Below are 24,692 nucleotides of genomic sequence, written 5' to 3'. Positions count from 1 at the left end.
AATAGGGGAGGGACGGTGGGGGGTGGGAAGCTGGGGAGAGATAGTAAGGGGCGAAATGCCAGATGTAGGTGATGGGGAGGAAGGCAGCAAATCACACTGCCACGTGTGTTACTATGCAACAATTTTGCATGTTCTTCACATGTACCCCCAAACCTAAAATGCAATAAAATAAATAAATGGGAAAAAAAAATCCACAAGGGAATTCTGAAGATGCTGGGGACAGGAATGAGGTAAAGAATAGGGCTTGACCCCTCAATTGTCAAATAAGCAATCGCATGAATATAGCACTATCCTTTGATAGCATGTAAACAGATGAACTTTAAGCACATCATTTGGAGAACATGTTTGATAGGAAGAGACTGCTTCCCATTCTTTCCGCCTATTATTTTCTTCATAATGTCATAAAAGAGAAACTTACCTTGAATCATGTCAAACATATTCACTACTTTTCAACATTATAGCTCCTAAAATAGTACCTTCATTTAAAGGAAGACCTCAGTTTTTCAGGTCTTTATAGAAGCTATAAAATTAAAGAGTAATATATAATTATTAACAAAATGAAAGGCAACTTCTCTTCTGAGATTATAAGGTGGAAACGTGTGCCTACTCTGTATGTCAATCAAATAGAACACACCTTCATATATAAAGTCGGTACATCAGCATAGCAAGTGGGTAAGAACACAGATTCTGCTAGTTTCCTATAGCTGCTGTAACAAATTGCCACAAACGTAGTGGCTTAAAACAACATCAATTTATTCTTTGACAGTTCTGAAGCTCAGTAGCTAGGAATTGGTTTCACCAGGCTAAAGTCTAGGTCCTGGCAGAGCGGGTCCCTTCTGGGGACTCTCGGGAAGAGTCCATGTCTGTGCCTTTTCCAGCTTCTGGAAGCCGCCCAATCTCTTGCTTCCATAGTCACAACTCCTACTTCCTCCTTTGTCCGTCTGGCCTCCCCCTTATAAATTTCATTGGGATTACATTTAGGGTACCTCCATATGAGTCAAGAAAATTTCCTATCTCAAGAGCCTCAACACATGCATAGTTACAGCTAGGTGGGAGGAACAAGTTCTAGTGTTTTCTAGCACTGTAGGGAGTGAATATGGTTAACGCTAATTTGGTGTAACATTTTCAAAACACTAAAAAGAAGATTCTGAATAGATGCAACATAAAGAAATGATAAACATTTGTGGTGATGAATATGCTAGTTTCCCCAATTTGATCATTACACATTGTATAATGTACTGAAATATGACTTTGTATCCTATAATATGTATAATTACTATATATCAACAATTTTTTTTTAAAAAAAGCAACACCTTCTTCCCACCCAAAATTCTTTTCACTTACAGACACCTGCAAGGCTCCTTTTCCATACAAGCTAGCAAAGGTTCTGGGGATGAGGACCTAGATATTATTTGGAAGGCATTGTTCAGCATACCACAGACTCCAAAATCAGATCACAGGAACTTGAATATCGGTATTGCTGAGATAATACTCCAAGGTTCTCTCACATTTCTGCCCAACTTAGGAAAAGAGAAGCCAAATGCCTCAGACACTACTGTTAATGAGGTAAATATCCTTAGAAGATAGAGATTGTGTCTCTCACTGAAGCAAAAGGCAGGATTGCTTATGGGCTTAGGAGATGGAGAAAGTAACTTTTTCTGGAGCAATGAACAGGCATGCTTACTGTTAGAGAAAGAAAAAAAAAAATCAGTGATCCCTAAGCTCCAGATTTGTCTCCTGTACCAGGTGCCAGGGTATGTGCAGCTGCCACCTTTGGGTTACCCTGTGGGGAGTAAAATCAGGATTCTGAAACAACATTATGGAGACTCTGGATATTGTTATTGATCTTAGTAATAAACTGTACTTTGTCGCAGAAGTTACATGTCTTCTACCAGTATCTATGAAAGTGTAGCAGGCTAATGTTTTAGCTTGCACACATAATAAAATCTCAGCACTTTCACAGTTCTTGACAAGTGGTATCACTTACTAGCTACGTAACTTTGATTAAAGACTTCATTTGCCTGAGTCTCAATATCCAATCTATAAAATGGAGCTAATAATAGTGCTGACCTCAGGGAGTTGTTGAGTGGATTGAATGGGACGATGAACATAAGGTGAGCAATCTTGATCCACAGTAAGTACTCATTAAATGTTCGCTATTATCGTTGTCATTGATTTTATTATCACAAAATAAGGTGATATAGTTTAAAATTAAAAATACACATCTAGAGGACAGAATGTTTTGCTAGACTTTCATTTAATTATAATAGAGGTCAATTTTGTACTCTTGGGCTCATATTTTATTGAAAATTATAAAAATCACTGTTGGGGCCTGTAATCCCATCACTTTGCGAGGCTGAGGCAGTTGGATCACTTGAGCCCAGGAGTTTGCAACCAGCTAGGGCAACATGGTGAAAAACTGTTACTACAAAAAATACAAAAACAAAAATCCAAAAATTAGCTGAGCATGGCGGCATACACCTGCAGTCCTAGCCACTTGAGTGTAGGAGGCGGAGGTTGCAGTGAGTAGTGATCACGCCACTGCACTCCAGCCTGGGTGACAGAATAAGATTTTGTCTCAAAAAAAAAAAAAGAAAAAAAAAAAGGAGTCACAGTTGGGAAGAATTGTACTTATATAAATCTTAATGTTTGCACTGTTTTAGTTGCAGCATGACTTATGACTTGAAGTAGATGAATTGAATCTTATTTCATCAATGCCACAATGAAAGAAGTGGCAAAATTATCACCCATTTCAACCCACATTATCCTTATAGGTCTATTTTGAAAAAAGCTTGGTAAAGAAAGTCCCTGTGTTACAGCATTTAGAACAGTGATTTCAAGTTCCCAGTTTATTTATGGGATCTATGGAAACTAGAGTTTTTCTGTTAAAGTTGTAAGCATTAATAACTTTGAAATCCAGGTAAAAATTCTTCGAATTATTTTTAATAGGTACTTTAAAAATATAAAATGATATGAAAAGTTACTTTAACATTTCTTCTATTTAAACATCTGTATTTGAGTAGAATTAATGCACACAATTTTGAAACAAGTACTGCACTAGTGGAATACATGTAACAATAAATGGAATAGTAAATTATCATTTTTAAATTTTTACTTTCTGCTAAAATTACAATTTATATTACAATAAAAAATGAATCTTAGAAAACCCAGTAAGATAAAAATGAATTCAATCTTATAAAGAGCATCTATCTTGTTCTGTTAGAGAAAGTAACAATTATACCTGGCAAGAATGGCTGATTTAAATTCACTAACCATTTAATCTAATTTTGCCTCCTGTTGATACTCCTTTTATTTTCTAGCACAGTACCCTACTTTATTTTCTTTATAGCACTTATCATTATCTTATTCATTTATGTGTTTACTTGCTTATTATCTGCTTTCCACTGTTGGTTATAAGCTAAATATGAAGCTTTATCCTCTTTACTGAAGCATTCTATCACCCAGAACAGCACCTGGCCCAGATACAACGTTCACTTTTTATTTACTGATAAATAATAATTAATTTTTTAAAAAGGATGAATATGAATTTTATAAAAATTTTGGCAAAAATCCTAGGAGGGTGAAAAATGCACATCAGTAAATATCTTGTCTTTATAGAAGTTTATATTTAATAAATCTGTAATACATTTTCATTTAGCAGATGAAATGAGATACATGTAAATATAATAAATGGACAATTTCCATTCCTTTCTCATATATTTAATTGCTGTTTTCCCCCATGAGATTCTTCAAACAAAGCCAACAGGATAGGCAACATTTAGGGGGCTTTCAATATATCTCTAGGAGTTAAAAAAAAAAAAAAAATCAAAGAAGGAATGAAGATGGATTTTTTTTAGAAATTCTCTTGTTTTTATTTCTTAATAGGGAGGATCTAAGCTTACACAGAAGATGTCCAAGATATTTATGTTTATTTTCAAACAGCAAATTTGTTATACCCTTGTACTTCAAAATATACAAATGTATCAATGACTCAGAATTTCTATCAAGCTTCCAAATCATTTGTCCAAAAAACATCGCCTGCCTCTCAGTCTTCAGGCTGAATGGTAGACACTCTACCTAAATCAGTGAATACACATAGAATTTAATATTTCTGATTCCAAGAATGACAAGCTGTCATTTGCCAAATCTAAGTGTCTGTTTAGACACGTTAATCACATATTGTAATGTCTATCATTATTCTCTTTAATGGAAAGAAAAAAAGATAAACTAATAAAAAGATATTAAGCTATTCTTTATGTAGAAATATGAAAATGTTAAATATATTTCAGGTGTGAAAATTTGAAAATGTTCTCATAATCGTCATACTGCCAGAGCAGTACTGGACAGATGTGCCTGCCGGTCATTGTGGCCATTAGAGTTTATCTCTGTTGTGGTGGGTGGAATGCAAAGAACCACCAATGTCCTTGATATCACTCTCAAAGTTAGGATATTAGCAGAAACATCCAGTCATAGCACAGGAACTGACACAATTTAAAAGGAAACCAAAAACTCTCTATATTTTATTGTAGTCCTTTTTGAAAGTGTTTGGGTTGGCTGGATGCAGTGACTCATGCATGCAATCCCAGCACTCTGAGAGGGCAAGGCAGACAGATCACCTGAGGTCGGGAGGTTGAGACTATGCTGGCCAACATAGTGAAACACTGTCTCTACTAAAAATATAAAAATTAGCTGGGCGTGGTGGTGCACACCTGTAATCCTCCCAGCTACTTGAGGAGGCTGAGGTAGGAGAATCCTTTGAACTCTGGAGGCAGAGGTTGAAGTAATCCTAGGTCACACCACTGCACTCCAGCCTGGGTCATAGAGCGAGACTCCATAAATAATAATAATAATAATAAAAATAATAAAAGAAAGTATCTTGGTCAAAAACAAAATAATGTAAGTGTTATCTACAGAATGTACAAGTTTCACTGTTCACTGTAACCATCAAGACTTGATCATCTGCTATCACATTACAGAGAAAAATAGGCAGATAGCCTCTGTCACATCCAATTTAAAGTAAAAATATTAACTTTAATTAAATACTCCTTCAGAATTTTAAATTATGGAGGATTTACATTGGCTTAATCAGTAAATTATAAGAAAGACAAAACAGGGATATTTCTATTTTAGCATAGAAAATATACTTTTTATCAGGGTTGATTTAAAGTAAAGGTGCGTTGAATGAAGGCTATTCTCATACTCTCATTCCCTGAAAGATGGGAGAGACCATCATTTACTGCTATCCATGTTGTAAATAATTTTAGTTCATCTCTCTCCGTTTATTTTCTCATCTTTTCTCATCTCAATGAATCTATGATTCATGCTGCACCAAACAACCATACTGATCCTTCTAAAATATCACTTCGCTCACACTATTCTTAGGCTCAAAAGTATTTCCTTTCATTCCTTCAGGATTTTCTCCAAACACCTTCACTTACATTCAAGGCCCTTTATTTTAGCCCCTTTCACTTTCCACTCTCTTCTTCCATTATTACATGCAAAGGAAACCTCCAGTAGCTTTAGGTTCCTCACATCCTCTTTCTAGAGAGTGTGCTTTTCTTTTTCTTTCTCATGGAATTTCTGGTTGCAGAAACGTCCTCCTCTCCCTCTTTAATGATTCTCCGTTAAGATCTAGCCCAAATACCATTGCCTGCACAAAGAGTTCTGAGTATATCCACATAAGGATACCCCTTGCTGCCAGGTGTGGTGGCTCATACCTGTAATCCCAGCAGTTTGAGAGGCCAAGGCAGGCAGATCACCTGAAGTCAGGAGTTCAAGACCACCCTGACCAACATGGAGAAGCCCATCTCTACTAAAAATACAAAAATTAGCTGGGCGTGTTGGCATATGCCTGTAATCCCAACTACTTGGGAAGCTAAGGAAGGAGAGTTGCTTGAATGAAGGAGGAGGTTGCCGGTTGCCGTAAGCCAAGATCGCGCCATTGCACTCCAGCCTGGGCAAAAAGAGTGAAACTCCATCTCAAAAAAAAAAAAAAAAAAAAAAAAAAAAAAAAAAAAAAAAAAAAAAAAAAAAAAAAAAAAAAAAAAAAAAAAGATATATCTTGCTTCCTGTGAATACTCATTACATGGGCATTTTCTATTAATCATATATTTATTGAAGACAGCTTTGAACTTACTAATTATGTACTGCAATGCCCTCAAACCTTTTGTGTGCTTATATCATCTCCAAAGGTAGATTATGAACTCCTTCAAGGCAGAAGTCATTCTCTAAAATTTCTTTTAACTCCTGCAATAACTACCATGGTGTCCTTCACACAATAGCACACAATTAGTGTTCCTCAAATCATGTATTTCTAAAATATTCAAGAAGTAAGCAGACTTTATAGATGAGGAAACAGGTCCAGAATCATTAGTTCACATACCTAAAGATGACTGGCAGCCAGTGAAGGTCTGGTTTGCTTTATTATTTACAATCTTTTCTACTTTTAACAAAGTTAATGTTGTTTTGTTACTAGATTAGTTGTTCCTAAGCCAAATAATTTATTAAATACACTGATTTTAATAAAATATATGTATATCTGTTTGTATGCATATAACTTCATATATGTATCTATAAATAAAAAGCATAAATGTTTTAAGTTTCTCTGGGTATTCTGATATTCCAAGGACAACTCTAGAAAACTTCATTTCAGTGATTTGTAAAATAAAAAAATGAAATGCAAGAATTGTGATGACAATGTGAACATTGATCTTTTTCATGCATTTTGAGTGACATGATCAATATTCTAAGGAAAACCAACTATTACAGAAGTCTCTGAAATCCTAGTAAATCGTGTGTTCTACCATATAGCACTGTAAATATCTCAGTGCAAATTGACATTTCCCAGAAGACTGATAATAGCTCAATTATAATTTCAATAATATTTAGAATATAGTAGACAACAGCAAGTTCCATTTTATAATAAAGGCTTTAGTATACCAGTATATGAAAAACAGACAAATAATTTTACTGAAAAAATTATATTAACAAATATTTTTGAACCAATAAGAAGAACTTGGGTTCTGGTTAAAGCTAGCCTGACATACATTGGATTTATCCTTTTAAAGTGCCTTAACTCTGGGTAGTTTGATGTTAATGTCACAATGTCACTTACCATCTTTCAGGATGGTTTCTCGCTCTGTGCCATCTATCTTCTGCCGGCCAATTAGGAAACTGGTGGTGTCAGCAAAGTAGATATAATTGGTTTCTGCATGAAAATCTAAAGCACGAGGGTTTACCAGATTTTCTATGGGGATCATGTATTCATCAGCTATCTTGGTATTCAAGTCCATTCCTCTAACAATTCCTGGGCGTCCTTTTCCATAAAAGAGGAACAACTCATTCTTTGGTCCTGCAGAGCAAAGATTACAAACATAAACAACTGATGCTGTTTAATCTTCTTTATGCTGCATAATGCCACCATTTAATTAACTGGCACAATTAGTGGTTTTTCAATTCAATGCTAAAAATTAAACTCTAAAATGTGCCAAATGTATCTTGATGCAAGAAGGCCAGCTAATTGCATTACTTTAATTAAAACAGAAATTACTTCCATGAATGGGTTATATGTAGTTAATTATCCTTTTGTCCGTAACTGTCTAGATAGCAAAAACATGACAGATCATTAGATAACTTGTAAAATGGGCATTTATAAAAACATCCGGTACATTTAATTTTATAGTGTATTACAATCTATCTAGCATTTTCTGTTGATACTAACTGTACCATTCATTATATTTGACAATGCTAAAAACATCAGAACATTTAAGACACACCAACTCCAAGTCTGCATCTGCAAACTGTCAGAGGCAAACAAAGAATCATATAGTATTATTAACTTCCATGTGAATATATTACAGTTGCCTAAACATGTGACTTATTCTTTTTAGAAATAAAATTAAAAACCAATTATGGCAACACTTTATCTTCAAATTTTAATGAATGTTAGAGGCGAATGCTGTCTGACAGTAACTCTGATGTACAATACAGGCCTTATCAAAACAAAACAAAACCAAAAACCCCAAACAAAAAAACTGTCTCCTGAGTTTAAAATGTCAGCATCAAGGTAGCTCTATCTATTGAATGAATTTCCTTTTTTGGACTTCTATATAAAAAAATATATAAGAATCTCTAATTACTGGGTCATCTTACACTTGGTTTACTGTATATAATTTTAAAGAAAATAATTTTTATGTATAAGGGAAAACATACTGAGCTTTATTAATAAAACTGAAGATACAAAGACTCAGTTGTATTTGGATAACCACACAATAATTGATAGTCATAGTAAAGTACAATAATATATTATTAAAATTGGGAAAATAATAAAAAAGCAATTATTTATAAACTTAATACAAAGTATTATTTTTTAAAAATTATTGTAATTGAATATTAAATACATATAAAAGAATACTGATAACTTTTTTAAAAATTTTACTTGAAGCTACGGGATATATGTGCAGAGTGTGCCGGTTTGTTACACAGATAGTATACATGTGCCATGGTGGTTTGCTGCACCTATCAACCCGTCATCTAGGATTTAAGTCCCGTATGCATTAGGTATTTGTCTTAATGCTCTCCTTCCCCTTGCACCTTACCCCAGACAGGCCCCAGTATGTGTTGTTCCCTTCCTGCGTTCATGTGTTCTCATTGTTCAATTCCCACTTATGAGTGAGAACATGCACTGTTTGGTTACACCTTACACCTTATATAAAAATTAACTCAAGATGAATTAAAGACTTAAATGCAAAACTGAAACTATAAAAACCTTAGAAGAAAACCTAGATAATACCATTCAAGACATAGGCACGGGCACAGACTTCATGACTAAAACACCAACAGCAATTTCAACAAAAGCCAAAGTTGACAAATGGGATCTAATTAAACTAAAGAGCTTCGGCACAGCAAAAGAAACTGGCATCAGAGTGAATAGGCAACCTACAGTATGGGAGAAAATTTCTGCAATCTACCCATCTGACAAAGGTCTAATATCCAGAATCTGCAAGGAACTTAAACACATTTATAAGAAAAAAAATAAACAACCCCATCAAAAAGTGGTCAATGAATATAAACAGACACTTCTCAAAAGAAGACATTTATGTGGCCAACAAACATTCAAAAAAGCTCGGCATCACTAATCATTAGAGAAATGCAAATCAAAACCTCATTAGATACCGTCTCACACCAGTGAAAATGACAGTTATTAAAAAGTCAGGAAACAATAGATGCTGGCAAGTTTTTGGAGAAATAGAAACATTTTTACACTGTTGGTGAGAGTGTAAATTAGTTCAACCATTGTGGAAGACATTTGTTCTACAAGTGTGGTGGTTCCTCAAGGATTTAGAGCCAGGAATACCATTTGACCCAGCAATCCCATTACTGGGTATATACCCAAAGGAATATAAATCATTCTGCCATAAAGACACTTATACACACATATGTTTATTGCAGCACTCTTTACAATAGCAAAGACACGGAACCAACCAAAATGCTCATCAATGATAGACTGAATAAAGAAAATGTGGTACATTTATGCCATGGAATAGTATGTAGCCATTAAAGGAATGAGATCCTGCAATTCCAGCACTTTAGGTATGTACTCAAAAGATTATAAAATATACATGTGCATTTGTCTTTATAATTTATAAACCCCCACATGCATTAGGGGCTTTATGATTTATAAAGACACATGCACATGTGTGTTTCTTGCACCACTGTTCACAGTAGCAGACTTGGAACCAACCCAAATGCTCATCAATGATAGACTAGAAAAAGAAAATGTGGCACATATACACCATGGAATACTATGCAGCCATAAAAAAGAATGAGATCATGTCCTTTACAGGGACATGGATGAAGCTGGAAGCCATCATTCTCAGCAAACTAAGACAGGAACTGATATCATATTTTAATATATAAAGAATAAAAATAAAACAAATGCCGGGTACCTAGCACAAATCTGAACATTTCCAGTATACTGGAAGACATGAATGTGCCCCAAATCCATTCTCCAACTCAGAAAGAGCCAATATCCTGATTGTTGTGTTTTATATATTTTTAAAAGACTTTTAGCACATATGTAGTGTATTTCCCAGAAGCAGATTGTTTAATTCTGTCTGTTTGAATTGCATGTTAATTTTGTGATTAATTTGATTCTTATTATATCCTTGATATTCATCCGTTCTTCTTGTAGTCATATTTCATTCATTTTTATTGCTGTATAGCTTTCTTTTGTTTGACTATCTCATATTTAAAGTATGTAGGTAGTTTTTCAATGTATATTTACATATATCAAAGTAGACACTCAATTTTGTATTCTGTTCTTATTGACTAATCTTAGAATCAAGATTATTATCTATATTAAACCATTATTTTAAGCCTTGTTTCTGTTTGATATGTAATAATTTACCAAAATTATGGGAATTACTCTGTAATTTCCAAATGGTTTTCTGTTTTCATCATTAGAATAATACTGACATAAGCATACTTTTTTCAATTTAGCATTTCACACATTTTCTTAGATGAAATTACAGAATAAACTGCATTAGCATCCTTATCCTCATTGCCCTCATAGCCTCTCAGTGTCTACCTGATGTCAAGGACATTTTATTTTAAAATAACACTTCATTTGATTTTAAAGTATATTGATCTATTTGAAAATCTTTAACATTTCTAAGTATCTTCTATCAATATTAGATACATATATACTTTTATATTTTTCAAAAATTGAGCTCTCGTATATAAATTCATTTTACCGTAATGACTTTTTGTCAAGTCACTAAAAAGTCTTAAAACATTCCTTTCAATGGCAGCATAATATTCCCTACTAGATAAGCAATGTAATGTAGTCAGCTGCTTACCTATGGTTGGATATCTACATTGTTTCTTAGTTGCTGTTATTATAAATACATTTAATTTCCTCAATCAAAAGTAGGATAACTTGTCAAATGATGTTGTCAGTTTTATGATCATTATATTTTTTATCAATTGCAATATCAATTTCTAATTCCATTAGCAATGCACAGGAATGCTGGTGTTACAGTGCCCATTTTGCTAAGACCTGGGTTCACTGCAACATCTGCCTCCTGGGCTCAAGCTACCCTCCTACTTCAGCCTCCCAGGTAGCTGGGACTACAGGAGTGTGCCACCATGCTTGTCTAATTTTTGTAGTTTTTGTTGAGACCAGGTTTTGTGATTTTGCTCAGGCTGTTCTTAAACTCCTGGGCTCAAGTTATCCACCTGCTTCAGCCTCTCAAAGTGCTGAAATTACAGGCCGGAGCCACCAAACCCACCCTTGTTTTTACTTTTAATGGATGTCTTAATTGGTAATTAGTAAACCTAGAACTTCATTGATTTATTATGTGTGAGTGTTTGTACATGTATGTAGGTATGTATGTATTAAATAAGAATGGTAAAGATTTTCCCCATTATTTTCTTTAGTCATTTCCTAGGTATTTTTTAATGCCTTCTTAAGTTTCTTCTAGCGTGTCTTCTTGTACTATAGACAATTGAATACTAAAAATTACATTTCACAGACACTCATATAGCCAAGATTAGTGGATTTCATTTAACTACCTAAAATCAGATATGGTATCTCAAGTTTAGAATATGGAAGTGAGGCAAAGATCCCCTTTCTGTCACTTCTGCTGGTATGAATCTAACAGAGACATTGAATTTTTCCACAGCAGTCTTTTTCCATTCCATATCAAGAGGGGAGGAACAGGGTGTCTCACCCCTCCTCATCTTTTTTATTTAATTTAATTAATTTATTTACTTCTGCCAGTTGGGGACTATCAGATGTGACTTAACTCTGTATCTGATAGTTGTGATGAAAGCTTTCTAATCCCTGGATCTCAGCTAAATGGTATGTTTTTGAAGTTAACATTTTCATTTGTGGCTTCCTGATGCCCTAGCTTCTGAGTATGGTAGATGTTCCAGCTTTCAGCCAGGTTAGTTTAATGGTGTTTGGGGGAATGTTTCAAAGACCCAGCCTAGAAGCCAATGGTCCAGGTTTTTTAAAGATTTTGTAGGCACCTATTTGCATTAAATCCCTTTCTGCTTCAAATAGCTGGAATGACTTCTGATGAGTATTACTGCACCCCAGTGATATACATTAGGGATGATTGAACAATATGCAGTTCTGATCTTACGTTTTTCCTCCAATGTGTGTATGTATTTATGTATGCATATATGCATGTGTGTATGTGTGTGTGTGTGTGTGTGTGTGTGTGTGTGTATGTGTGTGTGATTATATTTCCCAAGTGGCATTCAGATCATTTTTTAAAATGCTACATACACACACTACATACACACACGCACCCCCACACTAAACTTCTTTTATTGTGAGGCTTCAAACTCAGTACCCTCAATTATCCAGAAGGCCTAGGAACATGAGGCCTGTTACCTTCACATTCTCAGCATTTAATATAAAATCAGAAATACAAATTTAAAATGTAAACAAAGTACAAAAATGCATACATTTTAACATAGTTTAGCCTCTTAGGTTCTTCATTTTTAAACTGTATATTCTACCAGTAACTCTAACCATTTAGACGTAAAATTCTAACTCTAACCATTTAGACTTAAAATTCTAACACATTTAGCAATCTAATTTCACAGTCCTCAGTAAGCACATAACCAGAGAGTAGAAGAGATGGCAGGATTGTGACGAGACAGAGGGGACTGACAGAAATAAAAAGTTGTCATTTTGACAAAGGTAAAGACAAACTAGACACTGTAAAAAGCAGTCATCATAAAATTAAAAATAATGGTGTTTGGGGAAAATTTAAAGACCAACAGTCCCCACTAGGACCATTTTGACCAGAGGCATTCTACTATACCTGATTATCAAGACCCCAGGAAAAGACCTTAACTAATTATTGACAAAATATTAACTTATGAAAGTCATTTTAAAAATCCTTATTACCGTATTTAAATTAAAACAAGTTATGCTGGCTTATTTTAAAAATAAAACAATGATATATATATATATGAGATGAGAAAATTTTTGATAACATTATTAAATGTTTGATATTTAATTAGCATCGCTTCAGTTACTTGAAAATTAAATCATGAAGTGAATTCAGTCCCCAGTGATCCTGAATAAAGTGAAGCCTCACTATACACGGATTTCTGTTGAACCAAGCAACATACCTATTATGAGGAGTAGCATATTGGTTCAGATAAGGGGAAATCTGATCAACTAATCATTCCAGCTCATTAGCTCAAAAACATTCTTTAGGGAATTAAGGAAAGCATCTTCCTAGAAATCTTCCTCAACATATGTTTCCCTAAAATCAATAAATTTAGTGACTCTACAGCCTGGTTGGTTTCTCATTCATATTATCACGAAAGAAAAATACTGATTCTGAGAAAAATGGACTCTATATATTTGTAGGCAAACTTCACCTGATGAAGTCTCATGTTATGACTGATGTTGTTACTGCTAATTAATACTTAAAATCCTATTCTGAAGTGGTAGCTGCTGGCAAAATGTTTGATTTTAACAACATACTTTTGCATGACCTGCCATCACTTCCCAAGTTGAAGCCAGTCCTGCAGCGACAAGTCCGAGTTTTGTAACTGCTGCTGAGTAGACAGATGTGTAAACAGCCCCCTGGCATTCCATATGGATCCACTTCACATGCATGGCTTCTGACTACAACAAATAAAATACAGCATGTGTGAAATTCGAGTTCAAAGGCAAGATAACTATGTCCATCACTACGTCAAAAATTTTTATAGTGTTAAAAAGGAATCTTAGCAAAATTTTGTATACTCAACTATTGAGCACCATAATTGAATACAAAAGAGGTTAAACCCCATAGAAGAAGATAGGGATTTGACAAAATCCTCCTAAGTGAGCATTTAAAAAAATAATTCTAAGAAATAAAATCTGTTTATACTAATTTAAACTCTTCACAGGTGAGCAAAATAAAGGTAACATGACATTTTTGGTACATGCTTTTCGTCCTTTTTTAAAATACCAATTTCTAAAATGAATACAAAGATCCATAAAAATAATCCCAGGTTAGGTAGTTAAGCAGAGAAAGGATTTCCTTTGAAACAGTTCATCATATGGGTACCTAAATTAGAAGAAATGTGATTGCGTGATTATGTATACCCTGTTGAGAAGTGCTGAGGCAAAATATTTTTAAAATTTTTAAGTTTGTTGTCATTTTGAGACTCCTACCAAAAATAAAATGTGTGTGTGTGTGTGTAGTTGTCAAATGGTGGAGGCTGAGTATATACAGAAATTGAGGAGAAGAAGAATATTTCATGAGCATAAGAACCTAAGAACCAGTAAACAAAAAAGTAAGAAAAGTAATAAATGGAGAACAAGAGAAAAGAAAGATGAATCAAAGTGAAAAAAAATCAGAATATGTAAGGTTTTATGTATTATTGTAATTATGTTTCTTTGAGCTCATCCACTTGTTTGAAATGGTGATGGATACCATGGCAATATTCTCTTTATAATAAAACTACTATGCTTTTAAAAATTATGCTTATTTTCTTTGTATTCTTCATTCTCTAAATGGAAAGATGAGTGAAATGCCATTTTACCTACTTTTTCTCTGCCAAGAGTGTTGTTTTTGTTTTCTAACCTCGCTCAACTTATATGATCACATCTCCTTTCATTTAATCACCAGCTCTCCACTTTCTGACCTTCATCATCGCTTTTGCTTTTTCCATTGGATCATGCCCATTAACATACAAATATCATTTCTACATCTAATAAAAAAAAAAAACCTTTTAACTCAGGTTCCCACAACAATCCTTCTTTCAACTAGCTCTCCACTTCTCTGCTCTAACTTACATCCACACTATGCAAAGTTACCAACAATCATTTTCTACAAGGCTTTTCCTTCCTCTCTCTCTCAAACCCACTCTACTAAGGTATTCACTTCATCCTGAAACTGCCTTGTCAGAGTCCAATGAGCTTCATGCTGCTAAATCCAATGGTCAATTGGATTTAAGAAGCTTCACCTCAGTCTCCTCTTTTGTTTTTTCCTATTGTTTTTGCCTTATTGTTGGAGTATATCAGTGCTCATTATTTGGAATCTTATTCCTCCATTTGTATTTACTTCCTTGGTATTCACATCCATCATCATGGCTTTAAATGTCACCTATCTGCCAATGACACTCACATTGGTATCTCAAGCCTGGACTTCTCCCTTCAACTCCAGAGTTGTACATTTAAATATATTCTTAATATTTTCACTTTAATTTATAATAAACATGTAAAGTAACTCATGAAAATTAAACTTACTGTCTTTGTCCTAAACCCACTCCATGCTTAGTTTCCCCATCTAAAAAATGAATTATTTCAACAGCTCTAGCTAGTCCATTGTCATCATCCTTAATTATCTTTTCATTTATACTCCACATGTAATGTATCAGAAAACTCTGTTGGCTCTATATTTGTCTATATTCTGAATTTCACTACTTCTCCCCACTTTCACTGCTGCCATCTTGATCCAATCTATCATCCTCTGTAATATTCCATCCTTCTCCTCCTCACTACCTATTATCAACAGACTAGCCATATGGTTCTTTAAAAATGTTAATCATACCATGAGATTTTTCTGTCTAATGATTTCTAAGGACTTTCCATCTCACTAAAAGTATAAACACAAGTTTTTTATAACAGCCTACAGAGCCCTACTTGTTATGGTCCTCCTGTGTTTCTCCAGCCTCATTTCCTACCTCTCTTTTCCTCATTCATTCTGCTTTAGAGACATACGTATCCTTGCCACTCCTTGAATATTCTAGATATGCTCTTTCCTCATGGCCTTTGTGCTTGTTCATCCCACCATCTGCAATGTTGTTACCCAGATAGCCCTGATATGTTTTGTCTGTGTCCTCACCCAAATCTCATCTTGAATTCCCACATGTTGTGGGAGGGACCCGGTGGGAGGTATTGCATCATGGGGGCAGGTCTTACCTGTGCTATTCTCATGACAGCAAATAAGTCTCATGAGATCCGATGGTTTTAAAAAGGGGAGTTTCCCTGCACATGCTCTCTGCCTGCTGTCATTCATGTAAGTAAGATGTGACTCGCTCCTTCTTGCCTTCTGCCATAATTGTGAAGCTTCCCCAGCCACATGTAACTGTTAAGTTCAATTAAACCTCTTTCTTCTATAAGTTGTCCAGTCTTGGGTATGTCTTTATCAGCAATGTGAAAATGGACTATTACAACCAATCCCCATGCCTTTCTCCTTCAAATACCTCAAGTCATCACTCAATGCCGTCTTTTCAATGGAACTTCTTCTGACTATTCCATATAAAATTGAAGACTGCTCCCATCCCTGACACTCTTTATCCTCCTTACCTTCTTTATTTTCTCTATGACACTTATTACCTTCCAATATAAGACACAATTTACTTAGTTATTTTGTATTATAGCTTCTCCACTAGAGTGCAAATCCATAAAGGCAAGAATATTTTATCTGTTTTATTCACTGCTGTATTCACAATATATATAGAATAGCTCCTGGAACATAGTAGATTGTCCATGAAAAATTGATAAATGAATAAATCCTAATATTAAACTCTAATAAGGCTACAGAATTTAAAATTTGAATCTGTTGTAAACATATTTGTGACAATGTACAGCCATGATTAGGTATATGCTAATGCTTAAATAATTATAGACTAGTTTTAATTTGAAATGTAAGCATAAAATATAACAAAAATATTGGCTGGTGATTTTTTTATATTTTCTTATTTTATGTATGATTGAACCTAAGTTGTATTGATGAACAGCATCACTAATCTCCTATAGAAACAACTGGTTTGTTTTTCTGAGAAAAACAGCAGCCTTCTCATTAAAAAATACTTTTTAATGAACATATGCTAAAGAACAATTGAAATGTTAAGTTAGGAGAGCCCAATGATTATAATAAACACTGGACAGAAATTGCAAGGCAGTCACCTGGTTTTAAATATGTCTACCAAAATGACACCAAAAAGGAAAAAAAATAACCTTCGTATCTGGGTTTCCTGTCTGCATACATCACAACTGAAAGCCCGTTCCTGAATCTAAATCTAGCTATCATTTCAATTCTATTGTAGAAACGATTCACTAGGAACTGAACAATTTGTCATTTAGACTTGTGAAGGGAGCTCTATTCCATTTAACAAGCAGACATGCCCACTTTTGCTGTCAAAGCAGAGAATTTATGACTCACTCACTTCAACACCACACAAAAGCACAAGGACTATATCCCCATTCAATCTACCATTAGGAAGGTTATAAAGAAGTCTGCCACTTACCTGCTGGTTGAGTTCTTTTTTGATAAATTCGGATTCCCCGAGCATTTTCTATTTTAATTAACGAGTGAATATCAGTGCCATTAAATCGGTTTATCCTTATAATATTGTAGTTATCAGAATTGGTTGCATACAAATAATCTTCAAACACAGTTATACCATAAAGATGTCTGACCTATAAAGAGCGCAAAGCATAACTATGATTTTTAATTATGCAGGCTTCAATTTGAAAGAAAAACTGATTGCAATTTACTAGTATGGAAAATGGCTACAGCAAGAGAACCACAAGGATATTATTTACTTTTACTCAAAGAATTCAACATTTCACTGTTAAAACTTTTCATCTAGAGAAGAAAATATTATGTAGTAGTGTTTAAAACAGTTCCAAATGTAGGGAGAGAATTTTATTTATGTGTCATTAAGACAGCATATTTAGTACTTATTTTTTAAAAGCTTGTAAGAGCAAGACTTTCAAGCATATTCAATAATATGCCTATGACACTGTTATATATAATTCGAGATATTTTAGGGGCTACTTGTTTATATAATAATGGGTATGTAGAATCTGCAAAATCATAGCTCTGCCTGTGAAAAGACTAATGAGAAAGCACCTCTGAAGATTTGTTTTATAAATTCAAAATCCAATACTTTGGTCCCAAGCTATGTTTAGACTAGCACTTGCTCCAGCACAGAAAATAATATATAAAGAAATCACATATTTGCAATCATTGTAAATAAATGTCAGCATTTCTCTCAGAAATTGCATTATTGCTAAAGCCAATTTGTAATGGGAAATGGAACTGTTTCTTTGAAAATTATGTTTATTGCTATCCATATACTTAGTTAACAGTCCAGCTCTTCTCTTTGGCAAAGGCATTGGGTTTATGAGGGGGAAGGGACATCTTGAACTTAGAAAGTTTTCCCCTCTAGCACAAGGAAGAATATATGTACTGGTTTTCTGATAAAAAGGCACATGCTAGGCACACTGCCTTTGGCTACTCCTTTACTTAATTTAAAATGGTTCTGTTCCAGGGTATAGTGAAGTTGCCAATTGATTTGCTGTAGAGATTTTGTTGAAAAAGCATCTGTCACTACTTTTGGCATTATATTATACACTTTTAATACATAGATTTGCAGTTAAGAAAATTTGAAAAAGTATGTGTCGTTTGATTGTAAAAATACTTATAGAACAAAATCACAAAATGTTCTATTTTAACCAGAAAATCTGCCAGTTCTATAGTTTAAACAAAAACATTTGATTTATCTTCCCAGCATATATGACTCATTACTTCTATTCCTGGTTTTCTTATATGAGATGTGACTGAAAGAAGACTGACTTTACATGCTGTTCTTGGGTTTTATCTCATTTTCTCATGCTTAGGTTGGACATAAAATATAAGAATTATTAGGGAGAATTATTCCATGTTGTAGTCTAAGTAGTTCTTTTCTATGTACATGTTACTCCACAGTATGTGCATGTATTGTACTTACATGTGGGTGCAGGCATGTGTGTATTTACCAAGATCATTTTCCACCTGGCTGACATTGAATTTACTAAAAATATCTATGGCTCAATTTTGACTTGGGTAATACTTTTTTCCTACAAACATTAACAAGCAAGCTAAAGACTCTTCCCTCGCCATTAATCTCATGCATGTTTTGCTCAATGTTTGGAGCCATCAACCTGGGAGCCTGTGGTGATGGGATATCATCACTGTTGTCTACATAACTGCCAATTTATAGCCCAGGAGAAAAATCTTGCTACATAAGAGGCAATTAGTCAAGATGGAAAATATATGTATCCAGTGAACATAAAATTCACTCACTGCCTCCCTGTCTCCCTTCAGAAAAGACTGCTTCCCCTAAAATAAACGTCTCTGTTAATTACCCCCCCCAGCAGAGGGAGGGGAAGCCTGGAGAAGTAGGTAAACCATTTTGCCTTCAGCCTCAATACTTCAAAAACTGTACCCATGTTGGATTATGTAGTGGCAGACTTAGCATATGTTTAGAGAATGAGCAAAACAGAGGCAATAGACATGGAGAAAAAAGAATATTTAAAAACTTAAGGCTTTCAAAACTCCTTAAAGCAGTCATGCAAAAAATTATTTGAACTCCTTATCTGTGTAACAAGGTTTAATTTTTTTTATTGCAAATAAGTAAAGAGAAGGGCCATCATAATCATCTCAGAGATCAGATCCTCTAAGGTCATAACTAAGAGCTTTGAAAGGAATCAAGATTTTGGGGGCAGTTGAAGGTGAGAGAGAAAGCACTGGCCCACCTTTAATATTGAACAGGTTTCCCCCCACCACCACCCCAAATAGATTACTGCACCTCTTTATCTGTCGAGGAAGGAGAAAGGATTTCATTTTAAAAGCTGATTAGAAAGTAAAAGTAACTTTAAAGGATAATTACAGAATATACCTGTCTTGCATTGCTAAAGAATCCAAGATTCACATATTTCAGCTCCATAGACTAAGAATCTCACATAAGTTCAATCAGTGAGATAATATCGGATTTTTAAAAGTATTCTAGTAAATAAGGCTGATTTCTACTTAGATATCTGTTTTAGGCATTCACTGAGTGTTGTTTGCAAAACTGGTGTAATTTGGCAAAGTAAAAAGTAACGCATTTAGGAAGAATTTTGACCTTCCTGACTTTCACAGAATGTTTTTTTAAGGAAGTGCTTGAATACATCAGACGTCAAAATTTATTCAAACCTATTAAAATAATAAAGATACTTTTGTGAACAGGCATTTGATTTTCTTAGCCAAATATCTCCAATGCCACATGGGTCAGATGATGGTTCAGCTCCTCATGAATGAACTACTTAAGTTAGTTTTTAGTAAACAAGCCATAACATCTGACCTATTTTAGTACTTTTCTTTCTTGCTAATATAGCATTTCTGTCTTTTTTGTTTCATATTTGTTTACTTGTTTGTTTTCTCTGTTTTTAATAGAAGGGAGAAAGAGCAAGAAAACCATCTCCAATAGTGTGGAAATATCACAATATCACTGTGAAAAGAGCATTCTCCAAAATAGGAAAAATACTATAATTTTTATGACTCATTGCAGCTCAACTTCACAACAAATTTTCGATATTATAAATTTTGGTATTCTTTTTACTATTATTCCTTTCATTTTATTACCCTTAGGAGAGTTTTCTAACAAAATTGTACTTACTTGTCTGCCTTGAATGATAGTGTATCTATTTTTTCCTTGATAGTCCACTACTCCCACATAGTCCAAGTAAAGATCTACCCAGTAAACCAATTTGTTGACTAGGTCTAGTGCCAGTGCAGCTGGCTGCTCTGTCTTTGAATCAATTATCCTTGTTCTGTTCATCCCATCCATGTCACATCTCTCCACTTTGGCGACATTCCCGTAGTCAGTAAAGAAAAGTTTTCTGTTGAAAGAAAACTAAATGTTAAAGTGGAGGGGGGGAGGGAAGTACATTTGATGGAACCATCTGTAAAAAACAGAACTTTTCCTTCTAATTTATTTCAGTGATTACATCTGTTAGCTTCCCATAACAATTTCCATATAATATCACTCATAAACAGAGAAATCTGCTAATGAATATTGCAGGGCATAAGGGAGCAGGTTAACCAACAACTGTAAAATTTCCCCAAAACGAATGATTATAGTGGGTTTATATTTGTATTAGGAGAAATGTTTCTTTAAGCCTCATAGAACTGTTGCAGATCGACCACATTCAATGTAAGCTTCAGAAGTGAGCCAAGTCACCAGGCCAGGGCACGTGAGCTATCAGCCTTTATCTTCAACCTGCTTTTCAAAATGCTTGGTAATGTTTGTCTCCTATAAAAGTTATTATGTGGAGCTCAGTGATGCCATGAGTGGTAGAGAACAGCAAACCTGGAATGGAATTAAGCAGATGGAAAGGCAAATGTGCTATTTGTAGCAACAGGAATAAAACATAAATAATCAATCCTGCACCCAAACTTATCCCAAATTCTCCCAAATATTCCCAAATCACAAAATTTAATTTAAAAAAATTTCTCCTCATTTTTTCTTAATATTTATTTTGGAGAAAAGGCTGAAAAGTAATGTTGTTGAGCTCTGAGACAACAAATTCTTTCATGCAGCACTAATGATGTCTGTCAAGGTTTAAATGTAACTCCAACACTTCAGTGTCTACTATTTGATTAGTATTCACTATGTTTAGTAAACACAAATCAATTTTAATTAACCTGACAATATGTAACAAGATTACCCACTCATGAGACTAAATTACATTTGTAAATAGAAGAACATCTTGCCTTGACTTAAATACAATCTCTAGAATAATCTGATTTACAGAGACTGAGTAATATTAAGATTACCTAGAGTATAGAATATTTAATTTTATAAACTTGGTGAATTAGTTTTTAGTTACTTTTCTCAACATTCTTGCATTATTTAACAGTATGGGGTATCTTTCAAGCTTAAATATATTATTTAAACTTTAATTTTAATTTAGCTCTTTCTGCTGTGGGAGACATTGACTAATTTTAAACATTAGTGCTTATTATTGGTAGTAGTACAAGCCAGATTTTATTTTAAGTATATATTTCCCCAAATATTCTTGAAAGATTAGTTTATCATAAGTTAAAAAATGATTTTTTCACGTGATTTCTATTTAGGTGCAGATCTTTCTGTTCTAGTGAAAAATAAATAAAACAGCATATCCTGCAGTTTCATTGTCATGCTAAATGATCAAATCACCACTTGGCAGGCACACGGAATTCCCTCTTCACTCTCTCTCTTCCTGCTTCCATCTTGCATCTGTTTTCTTCACTTATAAATCCATTTGTTCATAGCTATGCTGTTTTTATAAGGAGTACCCTGCTTCAGTCTTCCTTACTGTAGAGCAGTGTTCATTATTCTTGTTACATGAAACTCTTTCTCATAATATCTCTCCTTTTTTATTTTTCTTTTCCCACTGGTTCATTTCACAGAGGTGAAGAGGAATTGGTGTGCAGGTAATTTGACTTTGGGCATGGAGAAATAGCGGTTCTGGCTATCATGTGACATGTAGAGACTATGTGAGATAGCATTATGAAGCAGGCAATTGCAACTGTCTACATGGTACTGAAGGAGAAAGGTGAGTTTGAAGATCAAGCCTTCTCTAAAGTCATCTTGAGATGACTTAATTAGATGTGATCCCCCGATCCCTGAAAAAAAGAGAGTCTCAGACAAGAACCTTGGAGGCTTGCTATTAGAGAAATAAGAATAAAGGAGATCAGAGGTTAGCGGTAACACAAATGTTCATAGACATCTAAAAGACAAAAGTTTCAGGATGAAAAATGGAGTTGCTGACTGGGTCAATCACTTTACAAAACAAAAAAGAAGAATATATATTGATTAAGAAAATGTCACTGAATCTGATATTCAGTAAAATAGTAGTAATTTTTGCTACTTCTGTTTGGGAAGTTTATTTATGGAGGAAGAGTGAACCAGATGATGATGAAGGAGTTCAGAAAATGTAAATTATTCTTTCAAGAAAATTTTTATTGATTTTGGCCTTCTATTAAAAGAATGAATGTATTACAATTCATTCTTACATTTTTTCTAAGTCATGATAAAACTGATTGAGACAACTCTCTATGTTTCTGCCAAGTATGAAAAAAAGCATGTAAATATATGACTGATGAAAATTGAACCTTCTCAGACTTCAGATTTCTATGACGAGCTCTGTTCACTTTTAATTGAAATGCAAAAAAATTGAAGTGTTCTAAAAAATAATAGCAGCATGATCATAAAGTCACAACTATTGAGTACCTATAGTCACATGATTATATAAAATTTGAGTGACTGTTTTTAGCTGTGTTTAATTTTAGCTTTAAATTTTCTGTTACGGTTTTCTCTGTTTCATTGCCAGGGCATTCTTTAGCGGAGGCATGGCTGTATCATAATTGGTAAACACAAGATAAGGTTTTAAAATATTTAAAATTCAACTATGTCATTTGTGATATAAATGTTTTTGGGTTAAAAATCACTCTCTTCTTTTCTATAAAATGTTTTCCCAAATCATAGAAAAGTAAATAGTGCTCTGTAAACTCCACGATTTCATGGATCCTTATGATTTCCCTGAGAGACCAAAGTAGCAGATTATTTGTATTTTACAGACGAACCAGGCTCAAAGCCCTTATGGTTAGTCATTGCTGAAGCCAAAAATGTCACACCTTTTTGAAAAACTTGTTATTTGGAATTTCAAGCTTACACAAAATTTTTAATTTTTAAGAGTAATAGAATGAATGCCTATACCCTTCACCTAGATTCACCGGTTGTTCACATTTTGTTCCACTGGCTGCTTTATATACTCATTGAGCCTTTTCAGAGTAAATTGTAGACATCATGACTATTCCTAAATACTTCAGCATCCATCTCTTAGTAAGGTTAAGAAGGACAAGGTTATTATCTTGCATAACCACAGTATATCTCTCATAATATTTTTAACAATGTATACAATGTATAGACCTTATTCAAAATTTGCCTTTTGACAGATAATATTCTTTATCAAAAAAATTCTGATTCAGAATCTAATTCAACATCATACATTGTATTTAACCGCCTTTTCTCTCTCGACTCCTTTAATCTTGAGAAATTCTTCAGCTTTCCTTTGTTGTTCATGATGTTAATATTTCCAAAGAGAAGATAGGAGTTGTTTTGAAGAATATTCCAATTTGATATTTGTCTGATTTTTCTCATAATTAGATGACGTTATGCCTTTTGAACTGAAATGCAATGATTTTGCACTTCATTGTTACTACCCCTAGGGCTTAGAAATGGTGGGGAAGTCTGTGATTCACCCCAAAAGTTACACAAAAAGGAATTACAATGGTGCTTTGGAATCCCATTCATTCCATCATATCTGATGTTTTCTGAACACTTAAGTCTCTTAACTTCCAGGGTCCTCAGTCTCTTTTTAAGCATCCCCTTTCACCAGGAACCAAGTAGCCTATGTTGGCTGCAGTACAGCAGGGCCCCCAGTTTAGTGCTCTGCCTGGCAAACTCATGGTAGATTGTGGAGACCAGTCCCAGTTCTGCCCTAGGCCCCAATCCATTAGGATTGCAATATTAATACTTTAAAAGTCTTACCTGTGTTATCAACTTTTTTTTTTTATGATGCAGCAAAAAAGGGCAATAAAATTGAGATTTCTGTTCTCTTCTACATTTATTTTTAAATGTCATTCTAGTTTCCACTAACAAAAATTAATAATAGAAGAAACCAATATTCCAACAACTGTCTCTATTTCTAAGATGTTTAACTATCAGCTCACAATGGAAAACAACATTTCTTTCGAATTTTCGATTATTCATCCCGTTCCTTACTTTCATAATTCAGCTTCTCCAGTAAATAGGGTTTTATTGTTTTGGCATCATTAGCTCATCAGGTGTGGGAAACTGTTTTTGTCTGACAT

The 24,692-nt window shown here is 34.2% G+C and overlaps 1 protein-coding gene across 3 annotated transcripts in view; it reads right to left on the bottom strand.

Moving 5' to 3' along the window:
- Positions 1-24,692, bottom strand: part of LRP1B (LDL receptor related protein 1B) — a 1,911,091-nt gene that overhangs the window by 810,187 nt on the left and 1,076,212 nt on the right. For all 3 annotated transcript variants that reach the window (XM_017523186.2, XM_037736613.1, XM_037736614.1), the window contains exons 8-11: positions 20,452-20,674; positions 17,275-17,446; positions 13,514-13,657; positions 7,115-7,351 (exon numbers count right to left, since the gene is read on the bottom strand). In XM_017523186.2, the coding sequence (XP_017378675.1) occupies positions 7,115-7,351; positions 13,514-13,657; positions 17,275-17,446; positions 20,452-20,674 (776 nt within the window). The remainder of the gene's footprint in view (positions 1-7,114; positions 7,352-13,513; positions 13,658-17,274; positions 17,447-20,451; positions 20,675-24,692) is intronic.

This window comes from Cebus imitator, unplaced genomic scaffold (genome assembly GCF_001604975.1).
Source record: "Cebus imitator isolate Cc_AM_T3 unplaced genomic scaffold, Cebus_imitator-1.0 Scaffold27, whole genome shotgun sequence".
In the NCBI taxonomy this organism is placed as follows: Eukaryota; Metazoa; Chordata; class Mammalia; order Primates; family Cebidae; genus Cebus; species Cebus imitator.
Note: the sequence above shows the minus strand (reverse complement) of the source record. Positions and strands in the feature narration are given on the sequence as shown.